Source organism: Netta rufina (genome assembly GCF_964035555.1).
Source record: "Netta rufina genome assembly, chromosome: 5".
NCBI lineage: Eukaryota > Metazoa > Chordata > Aves > Anseriformes > Anatidae > Netta > Netta rufina.
Genome location: NC_140128.1, coordinates 64,226,511 through 64,239,398, shown reverse-complemented (window position 1 = coordinate 64,239,398; position 12,888 = coordinate 64,226,511). Strand labels below are relative to the sequence as shown.

General features: G+C 40.1%; 1 protein-coding gene across 1 annotated transcript in view; it reads left to right on the top strand.

Moving 5' to 3' along the window:
- TOGARAM1 (TOG array regulator of axonemal microtubules 1) overlaps positions 1–12,699 on the top strand; it is a 39,123-nt gene extending 26,424 nt beyond the window's left edge. Inside the window, exons 13-22 of the mRNA XM_084287397.1 lie at positions 458–611; positions 1,191–1,296; positions 1,698–1,933; positions 5,266–5,424; positions 5,934–6,060; positions 6,395–6,513; positions 8,360–8,549; positions 9,810–10,029; positions 10,603–10,689; positions 12,337–12,699. Of these exons, the coding sequence (XP_084143523.1) occupies positions 458–611; positions 1,191–1,296; positions 1,698–1,933; positions 5,266–5,424; positions 5,934–6,060; positions 6,395–6,513; positions 8,360–8,549; positions 9,810–10,029; positions 10,603–10,689; positions 12,337–12,590 (1,652 nt within the window). The 3' untranslated portion in view covers positions 12,591–12,699. The remainder of the gene's footprint in view (positions 1–457; positions 612–1,190; positions 1,297–1,697; positions 1,934–5,265; positions 5,425–5,933; positions 6,061–6,394; positions 6,514–8,359; positions 8,550–9,809; positions 10,030–10,602; positions 10,690–12,336) is intronic.
- Positions 12,700–12,888: the final 189 nt, after the last annotated feature.

Below are 12,888 nucleotides of genomic sequence, written 5' to 3'. Positions count from 1 at the left end.
ATTCTCTTCCAACATCTTCTCTCTCCAAGAAAAACATTTCTGGGTACATTTTGTCACTCATCTGCCTTTAAAATAACGCCATAGAAATCTTTTCAAAATAGACATTTGTACTGATGATGGTCAGAAAATTCTTCAGAATTTCTCAAGTGGCTCTTTAAGTTTTACTATACTATGTCTTACTGTGCTGTACTTCAGCAAGTTGTACATCTGTTTTTACATTTAAAAAAATCACTACTAATTTGTGTTTATGACTTTGTGAAGTGGTAGTTGTATAAAAAAATATTCATATGTACCGAATGATTGAGGATGTAACTGGGAAAACAGCCTTTTTGAAAACCTGGTCACTGATAACAGCAATCGAAATACACCTCAAACTTTTTTTTTTTTATTTCTTTCCTTTGAATGAATCGCTTTCTTGAGATCATACAATTATTTGATACGTTTTGTGACTTTGCAGATGAAATTTCTCTAGGGCCACGAGGGCGCTATAAAGAGCGGACCCCATCAGTCACTCATAGTCCAGAAATAATGGATCCGTCAGAACTGCAGCCCTTTTCAAAACCAGAAACGGCACTGACAGAAGCCCTGGTACTTTTAGCTGATGATGACTGGTAAGTACAAACATCTATCTACAACCTGAACGTAATGAGTAAGGCATTTATTTTCATATCTTCCTTTTAAAAATACAGCAAAATGAAGATAACATCAAAAATGAAGAAGGGTTGCAAGTGATATATGAGAAAAGAAAATAAAGTGTTTTTTTTTAGTCTAAATCTAAATTAAGCTGTCAATGCTATAAATTGAGGCCTAATATCTAAGCTTTCAGAAACTTTTGGAATACCTGCTTGTCATTTCTTGTGAAATATACTTCACTACTTCTCTAACAGACAGAATGGGGTAACAGTGCCATTGCCTTTTGTACTTTGGGAAGGAAAGTAATCCTTTAACTGCCATACTGCAAGCTGTGGACAGAATTAATGGGAATAATTTAGAGAATATTATCTTAAAATAGTCCTACAAATACATTAGAAGGTAGACTGACTTTGAAAGAATTTCCCATGTTATGTTATTGCTTTATTTTACAACCTCACTTACTATTTGGTTCCTTAGAATTCTGTTTGTTGTTTTTCTTTGTTTGTTTTAATGAGAAATTTGAAAGTGTTTTGATTTTAAATGTTTTCTTTACATAGGGAGAAGAAGATTGAAGGTCTGAACTTTGTTAGATGTTTGTCTGCCTACCATGCAGCTATTCTGACTGTAAAACTTCATGAAACAAGTCTGGCTGTGGCTCAAGAGGTTAAATTTTACTAGCAGAACATTTACTGGCTATATGTGTTTATATGTATTTTATAGCTCTGAGATACACTAAAGTGAAATGGTATGTTCATCTGTGATCAGTTTTCCTCTGTTGGACAGTCTCAAAGGGATGACTTTGTAGTTCAGCAAAGCAGCTCTCATACTTCAGATTCCAACAGTTTATTTGATTTGCTAAGAGACTGGAAAAATTTACATCATAATTTTCAAATATTTTTGTACGTATTTTTATGCTTGCACATTGTAAATCACATTAGAAATGTATTGCTCAGTTGCTTGTAAAGTTATTTAATACTTAGAAAGGGAAACATTAAGCTTTACTTATTTCTAAATATATTTTATAAACATTATTCATTGTTTGTTTGGGTTTTTCCTGTGTGCAGGTCAAGAATTTACGCTCAGGTGTTTCTCGAGCTGCTGTGGTCTGTTTAGGGGATTTGTTCACCCACCTGAAAAAGAGCATGGATCAAGAACTAGATAATACAGTAAAAGTCCTTTTGCACAAAGCTGGTGAATCCAACACATTTATAAGGGAAGAGGTAGACAAAGCACTGAAGGCTATGGTTAATAATGTGACTCCAGCACGTGCACTTTGTTCTCTTATAAATGGAGGGCAAAGGTAATAATTACAAAGACTTTATAAAGAAATAACTTGTGAATAGATTAAATATATCAATTATAGTCATTAAAAAATCCAAATATAACAGAAAATGTAGTAAGTCAGCTGTGCAAAGCTTCTGCCCAGGACAATGTTTGTTATCATAAAAGTAAAATGTAATCCCCATGTTTGTTTCTCTACATTAACTAAGAAGTTGGCTGTCAGTTTTGGAACTTGGTATGTTTTCCAGTGGTTTTGCAAGTCTTTAGTAATTTTATTCAATGTTAATATAATATTCTTAAGAAATAGAATTAAGAAATGCTGTTTGTCTTTCTAATAAAGCTCACCTAGCATTCTCATTTGCCATTTGTTCTGCGATCAAATGCCTGTCTTCAGTCCTTCAGCACTAATTTTTCTTTAGAAACCTGATCTACAGCTTAAAATTCTCGAGCTGCAACCATCCTGGCTGATTTCATGTTCTTCTCTAGACTTGGCTGGTTAATAAGTCTTTTTTTTGTCTGCACCTCGGTTTCCTTTGCAGTGGCGGTGACCGTTTATTTTCTTGTCTGCTTCAAACACGACAAGCTTCCATTTCTGGTTCCATGGTTTGATTCTAACCTCTAGCTGACTTCATGCTATGTTAGAAGTTAAATTCTTGTCTTACACTTTACCTGTTAAGTGTGTTGCTTTGTTCTTTTTATATCCTCATTGCTTGTAACAGAAATACTTAATCAAGCCACTAGGCATTTCAGTGTACTAGCTGTATACCTACTTGTATCTGATCTCTTTTGTATCTGTCATCGCTTAGATAGGTAAGAATTTCTTGTAACCTATCCTTTCCATTAAATATTTTAGATTTTGCATTATAAATCAATCCTTAGATTTACTGTATAGCTAGAAATCCTGAGAGTGAGTCTGAATTCAGAACTGCTATCCAAAACACAGTTTGTTTCCTGTTTTGTTTCCTGGGAAGCTGGTTGTTCTGGAATGTATTGGTTCTGTCTCCTGAAAGCCAATGAAAACCATACTTCAGTTATGTGAACTTTAAACTGAAAGGCAAATACTACCAGCCTTGAGATTTAAATTATTTAAGAAACGTGCCTGCATGTAGTTACTTCTGGGAATTTAAGAGCAGCAGACAGTAATTGTGCGTTGCTTTATCTCAGAAGCCATACAAAATAGTCCAGCCATTACTTGTTTAGGCACTCCCATCACTTTTTCATAAATCCTTGGCTAAGCAATACTCATGATCATAATTGGTGAAATCTGATCTCCGTATTTTCAGTGGCAGATCCAAACACACTGACTATCCTTATGAGACCTATACAAATTTGAACCCTCCACTTTGTGTACTCAGATACGTTTTCAGATACATAAGGCATCAGAACGATCTGAACTCTGAGTCTGAATATAGCATTTGAAGCAGGGATTAATTTCTTCACAGCTAAGAAGCCTTCGGTGAAAACAGTGACTGAATCATGGAGTACAGTATGTTTTTAATGCATGACATCAGTGGATGGCCTAAATAGCACTGTGAGTTACAAATTCTCTAATACTGGCTTCAGGAAACTCTGGCCATATTAGCAGCAAAGCCCACGTGGCATGTATGGAGCTACCATCTCTAGAGGCTGTAGCAATGAATATGACAATTATCTTGCAAAGTGGAAATTTGGGAGAAAAGTGATACGTGTCCTCAGGACAGAATGGACAGGTTGTGATTGATACAGCTGCATAACTACAGAAAAGATATATGTTCTAAATTTGTCTTACACTTTTCTTCTATTCACTACAACTATTCACTTCAAGTTAGCGGGTATGCATTACCTGTTTTTTATGGTTCAGAAGACCTTTTAAAATTTACATGTTTTCTCCTAAATACATTTCAAACCTACTGTGATCATAAGTATTATGCTTGCAACCCTGAGTGGGTCTATATACTGAGTCTTCATCACCTACAAGTTGTTTTTGTCATTACCAACAAGAATAATTAAAAACGTTGTTTGCTTTTATGAGATACTGTTCCAAAGATACTGGACAACTGCTGTAAACTCACCTCAAGGAATAGATTCTTGACTCATGATCATGATTCCAGGACAAGAATTTTTAACATCATGTTTCTATGTATAAATTATGTTTAATTCAGGGTCTGACATGCGTACAACACAATTTCCTATTTTGCATGAGCAGCAGGCAGTTGTGGGGAATGGGGACTTGCATGGTTTTGTTCAGTCAAGTCTTTAGACCTCATAGTTGTTGTTTTCCTGCCCGTACACATAGTAAGAGGTAGTCTGGTACTGTTTCCCTTCTCCCAAGCTCATGAGACCTGTGGCTGCCACACAGACAGAACAGCAGGTACTGAACTCCAGCCAAAGCTAGTCTGAAACTAGGCAGCTCCGCAGCAGCTCCGAGCGTAGCACAGAGCTTAGCGTGCTAGCTGCCAAGCGACTGGGGAGCTTTTGCAGCCTCAACTGTATTCTGAGTTGTCATATTTTGCAGTTTTAATAGACCCAGATAGTCTTTGTGCAAATTGAAGCTACTTTGTGCAACCTAATCTAGTGATATCTTTATGTCTAATGAGGCCATGATAATCTATGGAACCACAGAAAAATAAAATCTTGCCAAAACGGAACACAGCCAGTCAGGAGGAATCCTGGGTGTTCGTGTCAATCCGAAAAGCTGGGGAGGCACTAGTGTGGCTTACCGAGTCAGTTCTTTTCCTTAGCTCCCTTCTTTAAACTTGTTTTTCCTTGTGAATGATGAGCCATACAGATGCCTCATTTACTGTGCAGTAAAACTGCCCCTAAATTCCAAACATGAAAATAAAATTGGAAAACTCTGGATCTGCAGAACTGCATGCTCTGAAAACATGTGGGATCAGCAGGTACTGCAGAGTTATATACACCATTAGTTTGCTGAATGAGTTTGAAAATTAATTCCAGGCCTTCTCTGATTTTCATCAATATAGGTATTTAATGACTTAATTTGACAGACTTCTGCAAGGTTTTTTGAAGTCAGTAGAATGCTGCTTTATTTAATTCTAAATTGATATAGTAGATATGGGGTTTGCTTCTGAGCACAGGGATTTGTTTTTTGTAAAGTTGGTGGAAAGGACTTGTGGTGAGCTTTCTAGAGTATTTCACAATTATTTTTAAGAAAATTAGAAAAAAAGTTCTAAAAGCAGAAAATGACCAGTTTATTAGTTCAAAGGCTGCAGTATTCTGCAGTATATCACTAGTCATGGGTTATGCTAAAGAATAAAAAAGAATACTTGTAGACAGTATTTGGTAGAGCACATAAATACTGTTACTGACCTACTGTGAGGAGCTTTTACTAAGCAGTTGTGTTCTCTTCAGCCACCTGCACGCGGCGGTGAGGAGATGCACAGCCCAGCACATGTCGGATATTGTAGAACATATGGGACCGGAGTGGATGCTGGCTGGAACCAAAGTTGTCACTGATAGGATTTTCCCTGCAATAGCCAGGTTTACACTGGATAGTTCCCAGCAAACAAGGTTAGTACAGTTGATAATTAAGATAAGCACGCTTGAGGTGGCTGAAACTTCTGCATAGCCCAGTGGGGGCCATTCAGCAGGGGCAGAGAATGGCTGTTAGGATAATGTGTGACGGGAACCACCTGAATGCCTCCTGCAGCCCTGCCCATCTTGGCAGTAGGAAGAAGGGATCAAAGGACATTCTCGTTCTGGCACCACGCACTACGTAGGCCATGCAGGGAATTCCAGCACTAGGATCCGCGCTGTCTGACTGGCAGGGCTTAAAGACAGCCGATACCTCAGCACTGGAATAGGAGGCTGTTTTCAGTCTTTAATTTGCTCAGTCGTTGATCAAGTAATGATTGTTGACCATAGTTTCTTTGTGGGAGGATGGAAGGGGTGTCTGGTTACAAACCCAGCAATCCTCCTGTGCTTCTGTATTTTGAAACTGCATGTGTCTAATTGTCCAAGAGGCTTACAGAACAAATCAGTGTTCACAGATATATACGTCACGGTCTGTTGCCCTGCAGGTATTATGGTCGAAAGATGCTTTTCAGTATGATGAATCATCCTGATTTTGATAAAACACTTGAAAAATATGTGCCAGCCAAGGATTTGCCTTACATTAAGGAATTTGTTAGCAATCTACGTCAAAAGGTATGTGGAAAGCTCTCGTTTAACAGGTGAGAAACGTAAACTTGTGCTAGTGATTGTTAAGCATGGACATTGAACCTACAGGGAATGGGAGGAGTGTGTTCAGAGGGAGACACGTAACACGTGAATACAGCACAGCAAGGTGGTGCTTGTTACCTGACCTATGCGTGCCTTTAATCGCAGAATTATAGAATCATAGAATCATTAACCCTTACAGATACACTGCGTCAGCTGCACTTTGCTGCTATACTTTGCATGCCTCTGACTTGCCTCTAAAGAGCCTCCAGCGCTGCAGAATATGCCAGCCATATTAATGAACGGTTTCATCTTTGTGCAGGGTTTGGGGGAGATGCCATTAGACACCCCCTCAGCGAAAGGAAGACGTTCTCATACTAGTATTGTTGGGCATTCAAGGTCATCATCTACTTCCAGAGATGCTCTCAGCATCACTGACAGGTAATGATCTCCCTGAGTGTTGTATCCTGTTAGTAACTGACCGCCAGGAGAACAGTCCCACAACAAGAAGAGAGTATACAAACAGGGTTAAACATTCCCGAAGAAAATGGAAAAAATAACATGTCCCAATAAACCCTATTAAATAGGATAATTGCTAATATTAAAATGGCTTTGCACATTTGGAAGTTAATTTGTTTACTGACTGCCTCTGAAACTGCACACAATACAGAAAACACTTGGGATTCATGGTAGATCCGTGTCACCATCAGCTCAGGGTGTTGCCATCCAAACTCCGTACAAACAACATGCCAAGTACTAGCTGCAGTAAAAATGGTCTGTTTGTGCACTTGCCTGGAAAGTAAGGATTTAGTTAAATCCTAACTGTGGATGATGAAGACTTTAGAGCATACTCTCTCCATCTTTTGTTTTCTGTTTTGCCTTCTGATAGGTTTTCTATTGAAGTGAACAAAGAAACAGGAAAAAAAATGAAACCAGGCCAGAAAGTCTGTACTCGAGAATCTAGAGTTCATAGGGTCTGTAACTGCCTCCAGGTTTAAGAAGGTGTACCTGTCACAAACAGAGTTCTTTCACACACCATCTGCTATTCAAAATATTAATCAGTTCCAGGCTTGATAGTGTATTTATGCTTTGGCATGTAAAACTACACACCCATTTTCTTAGATGTCCTACTTGCTGCGTTCTGCCATAGACTCTTTAATTTGGGTGCGTTTAGTGCCCTGTGATACACTGGCAGGACAAGAATTGATGCCATCTGGCCTGCTCACAGAGCTAATCGGTTTGAACTTGGAAATGCAAGAAGGATGCTTATTGCCTTTTCCATCAAAGACTTCTCCTAGTGAATTAAGAATGAGGTAGTGAATCTACCCAGACTGGTCTGTGAATACAGATGGACACGTGTGAATACTTGTGGTTACTTCTCTGAAATTCACATAGATTGGATTCATCAAGCTCTCCTTAGTCAGAAAAGCTCATTTAACAGAGTGGGAGAATTTTTCTGTCCGTTTGGTCAAGCTGCAACACTTTAAATTCTTCATCATTTAACTTCTGAAACATTTGAACTCCTGCTTAATTTATTCAGTGACACACAACAGTACCTCTCTTCCACATTACAGTCTTTCTGAAGAACTTCCAGCAACGATGAAATTCCTCCAGCATCAATTACTGGTTAAGTAATTTGTTCCTGCTTAGATCTGAAACCTCATCATTGCACTTCCATTGAATTTCAGCCTTCTACTGAAGATACTTTCTTTATGGGTGCTTACTTAGGCAGGAAAGCGATTCCACAGATTTCATAATCCTTTTCATGACTGTCTAATAAGATCAGGTGCTACAGAAAGTTTGTCTCAGAATCCTCTGTGAAGAGTTCTTAAATTTCCACCACAGCACAGCACACTGCTTAGCTGTGTGCTAAGCACTTCAAACACTGGGGTCAGTGTTTGAAGTACTTGAGAAAGAAGAATCGAACTATATTAACTTTTTTTTTCTTTTTTTTTTTGACGGGTTGATGTGTAAGGGAAGGTCAAACCTTGCTGCTGTGGTACAGAGCCATGAGGAAGCACAGGGCTGCTGCATTTCCTGGATGATACACTTCCATGCATTTGGGTGGCACTTATACTAAGACTTCAGGAACAACAATTGCTAGCAGATGATTTTTTGAAACAACAGCAACAAAAAACAAATTATGTGTAAAGTAAACCATGATCATCTGAAGATTTTCTGTTTCCTTTTGATATTTGCACTTATGTGGAAAGAGAATGTCTGAGATTAAAGACTCCTCTTTCAGCTTGGTTATGTGTTCACTGAGCAACCTGTTCCTTTTCTTTAGAGAGACTACGGAAGCCCGTGAAGTTACAAGAAAAGCAGCTCCTCGTAATTCAATAGAAAGTGAAGAGTATGTTAAAGACATTATAGGTTTATTGAATGCAAAAGACTTCCGTGATCGAATAAATGGAATTAATCAGCTGTTATCAGATACAGAGAACAATCAAGACTTCGTTGTTGCAAACATTGTGAAGGTAACTGTACAAAAACCTTTCATTTCAAAGGTTTTTAAAGTTCTGTCACAGTTTTCTGCTAAAAATCATGGTTTCCTCTTTCGATCAGAATATCTGATGAACAGGAAAACCTCGAGGAAAGGGTCAGGCGTGCTTAAAGAGGAGATATGCAGTAAGCATATCTCAGAGCTACAAAGGTAGTAAAGGAAGAAAATAGGAAGAAGGTGAAAGAGGTTCATTAGAGATAGCGCACACGGAGGTATTTTCTGCATATTGTGTGCAGTTTTTCATGCCTCTGTGGAGGAAATATCAAAATACTGGAACAGGTTACAAAGAGAGCAGGATCCCAAGATCTGAGAAACTGTAACCGAATCACAGACAGTTGCAAGTTCTGTCTGCTTCATGTATCCAGAAGGTGGGGAAGGGTCTTTAATGAGATACAACAGTTTAAACTGAGTATCTGTAAAAAGAGCCTGTCTTTAAAGAGGTTCTTTCAGAGAAAAGTACTAGGGTGAGGTCCAACAGTTGTAAATTGAGGATAGGCAGAATGAAAGCGAAAACAAGATCGTCTCTTAACAATGCAGTTTTCTATGAATACGAAATACTGCTGTGAAACTTTGCAGTATTTTAACTGCGAATGTTACTGAAATCTTGCAGATCAGATTCCTTTTGATAAGAAGTGAAGTTTAAAACTGTGAGCGTGATCTAGCAATTAACAGGAGATAGACACAGAATGAACAAATTTTAGGAGGTTCAGACTAGATCTTCTGTGTGAAGGATATCTATTTCTAATGCCTCTGAAAGGGAAAAAACAAACACACTTTAGCATGTTATTGCATATGTTGCGGTAACACTTAGGGTTAATAATATAGAGCTTATATAATAATTATGATAACTGTCACTGTGTGCTATAGAAGACAGAAATTAAACATATTTCAAAGATACTACTGGGCATTCTTTTTGCTAAATAGAACTATGTCTTGTTAAACATATTTGCCTGCACAAAATATCAGTCACACTGAAAGTTACAGATAGTGAGTATGCCTCTTACATTGCACAGAAACGACTGAAGTACAGGGAACATTGGATACACTTCAGTCGTACACAATATAAAAATAGTGAGTGCTGGCTTACTTGCTCAAAAAATAATCCCAAGTATTTGCATATCAGAGCCATCTTTTGCTAAGATGGACAACTGAATTGTAACAAAAAAGCAAGAAACATAATATCTACCTCAAGTATTAATTAATTCAGACAAATGTTGTTTGGATGCTTTTTCAGATCTTTGATGCTTTCAAGCCTCGCTTACATGACTCAAACAGTAAAGTAAATCAGGTTGCTTTGGAGACAATGTACAAGATGATTCCACTGCTGAAAGACAATTTATCTCCGGTGATCAACATGTTGGTTCCTGCAATGGTAGACAACAACCTAAACTCCAAAAATCCAGGGATTTATGCAGCTGCCACAAATGTTATTCAGGCTCTATGTCAACACTTAGGTAATTTTCTCCCTCTTAATTTTGAAGAGTTTTAATTGCATTAATTACATTTTTAATTTAAAGAGTTGTTCTTTCCAATAATTTTCATCAAATTGTTACATTGTGTAATGCATCATTGGTTTTATTCTCACACATTTTAAAGCACACAAGTCATCTTCATATTTCAATAGGGAAATGCAGCTAGCTGGACTTGTCTCAAGCACATAGGTGGGTTTGTTATATTTGCATAGCAGGTGTCTCATCATCCAGAAGCGTGTCAGACTGATGAATCTCTTGAGCAGGTCAAAGGACTAGACTCTCAGAGATGTGTGTATACCACAGCTATTTTCCATCTTCATCTCTTTTGTTAGTACTTTCAGTAAATGAAAATGCTATGTTTTACCAGACTAGGAGGAGCTAGGGCTTGTTAAGAGTATCTTTTAGGCTTTTATCCCCTTAAATAATATGTTGTGATTTTTGTAGTAAATACATCACAAGTAAGGTTCTTATTTACATTTTTCTATATTGTATTAATTTCCTGTGTGTTTAATTTTCTGTTTCCAATTCTTAATGTGTTTTGTTCTTTGAATTTAGACAACTATTTGCTTCTCCAGCCATTCTGCACAAAAGCCCAGTTTCTGCATGGAAAAGCAAAACAAGACATCACAGAAAAGCTTGCTGGTAAGGTGAAGTTTTGCTCTGCATGTTTGCTTGTTTTTCTACCATCCTAATTATGCAAATCCATTATAGGATGGTGGTGGCTGCATATCTGCCACAGTAGATTGTGAGTGTTAACAATGCAATAATTTTCAAATTTCACCCCCCTTCTAATGCAAATTGAAGCTATTACTGACAAAATAAAAGATTATATTTAGATACTCCCCCAGAAGAGGTGTAAACAGCTTAAGCTTATCAAACCAAAGAGAAAAAGGGTTGTTTTGTGGTGAATTTCATTCTCTTGGAAACTGAGCAGCTTTATATTAAATTGTGCTGTGAGTTGGGTCCCCTCGTATCTCCCTCTGCCCTGTGAGTGACCATTTGTGTCCAGGTAGAGCCAGGGGCCCAGGGCCTCCTTCGCTTACTTGCTGCAAGTCCTGTTGCCTCTCAGCACCCACTCCCCTGTACTCCTGCCAGGAAGAGTGACTGCTTTTTTCTCTTCCCTAAGGCTGTCTCCTTCCAGCTCCACAACTTTACTGCCATACCTTTTTACTTTTCATAGTTGGTTTTGTTCTCATTGCCCCAGGGGCTTGGTAACACTTCTTGGTGTTCAGTCGTAAAGGAGACAAGGTGCAAGCTGAGCTAGAGGCACCACACAGATGGCAGACTTCATGATGGTCTGCTTCCTAAGCAGGTGTCAGAAGTTTAAAGACAAATGTTTTAGAACGTGCATACATATTTTAATATTGGGGATTATTACTAGCAGTAGTGTTGGATTTCCCTTTGATGTTTTAAGGGAACAAGAGATGTCTTCATGGGCAGTAAGCTTGAACTTGGCTTACTTTGAGAGTAGTTCGCTGTGTAATAGCCATAACATTGAACTAAACATTACAGTGGAAGGTCTATTCTTGAAATGATCCTAAATGCATACTTTCAGAAAGTATTAATCACCAAACCTTTAAATTCTCTTGGTGGGATTTTTCTGAGTAGCTTGCATTACGTATTGGAACATTGGAGCATTGGAACAGGCTGCCCAGGGAAGTGGTGGAGTCACCATCCCTGGAAGTCTTCAAAAGACGTTTAGATGTAGAGCTTAGGGATATGGTTTAGTGGGGACTGTTAGCGTTAGGTTGGAGGTTGGACTCGATGACCTTGAGGTCTCTTCCAACCTAGAAATTCTGTGATTCTGTATATCAGAAAAGTCCACACGCATCCTAGCACAAAGGCAAGTACTTGCCAATTAGATAGCGAATTCATGATGTAATTGTCCAAGTAGAGAAAACGCTTCATTGAATACACATACATTTCTAGTGTGAGGTTACATTGTTCCTTAAATTCAAACACCTACTGGGTATTTCTGAGATGGAGGAGAATCGTAAAATATCAAATGCTGTGCGAGTGCATGGCGTGTTTATTTTTAGTAGAGAGTTAAACTCATCAACAGTTGTGTGAATTTTTGAGATGACTAAAGAGGTGTTTGTAGGGAAAGCCGGCCCAGTGAGGGCCATTCATTCTGCTGGCAAACGGCCAGGTTTTTGTGCCAGTGGCTCTGAGGAGACTCTGCTGTGTGACTCGGTGCTTTTAAACCTCCCTCAGAGCAGGGGGGTCGCTTCTGAACTGTGTTTTACAACAATTTCCAGCGGCTGCTGACGCGCTGTTCCTGTCACGCAGATCTGGTGGCGGAGCTGTACCCGCGGAAGCCGCAGGCCGTGGAGCAGAAGGTCCTGGCCGTGCTCTGGCACCTGCTGGGCACGGCGAGCAGCGGCGGCCCCGCACCGGGGACCGGGGGCAGCATCCGGGCGGCCACGGCCAAGCTGTCCCGGGCCCTGTTCGCGCAGATGGGCCCCGTGCTGCTGGCACGCGCCGCCGCGCAGCCCCCGCACGTCAGGAGGAGCCTGGAGGAGGTCCTGGAGCTGCCGGCCTGACGGGACGGGGCACGGACCGGGCACCGCAAGGGACACAGGCGGAGCTGCCCGCGCGGGGCCGGCGGCTTTGGCTCGGCGCGGGGCGGGCGCTGTGGCAATAAAGGGCTCGTGGCGGACACAGCGCTGAGCGTGGCGCCCCTCAGGGATGGGAAGGGAAGGGGAGGGGAGGGGGGAGGGAGCCGCCATTTGGCGGGCGGCAGGCGGCGCGCAGCGCGCAGGCGCGGTGCCGGAGGGAGCGGGGGCTCCGCGCGCAGGCGCCAGGCTCCGAAGCGCCGGCGCAGCGGCGGGCGCGGGCTCT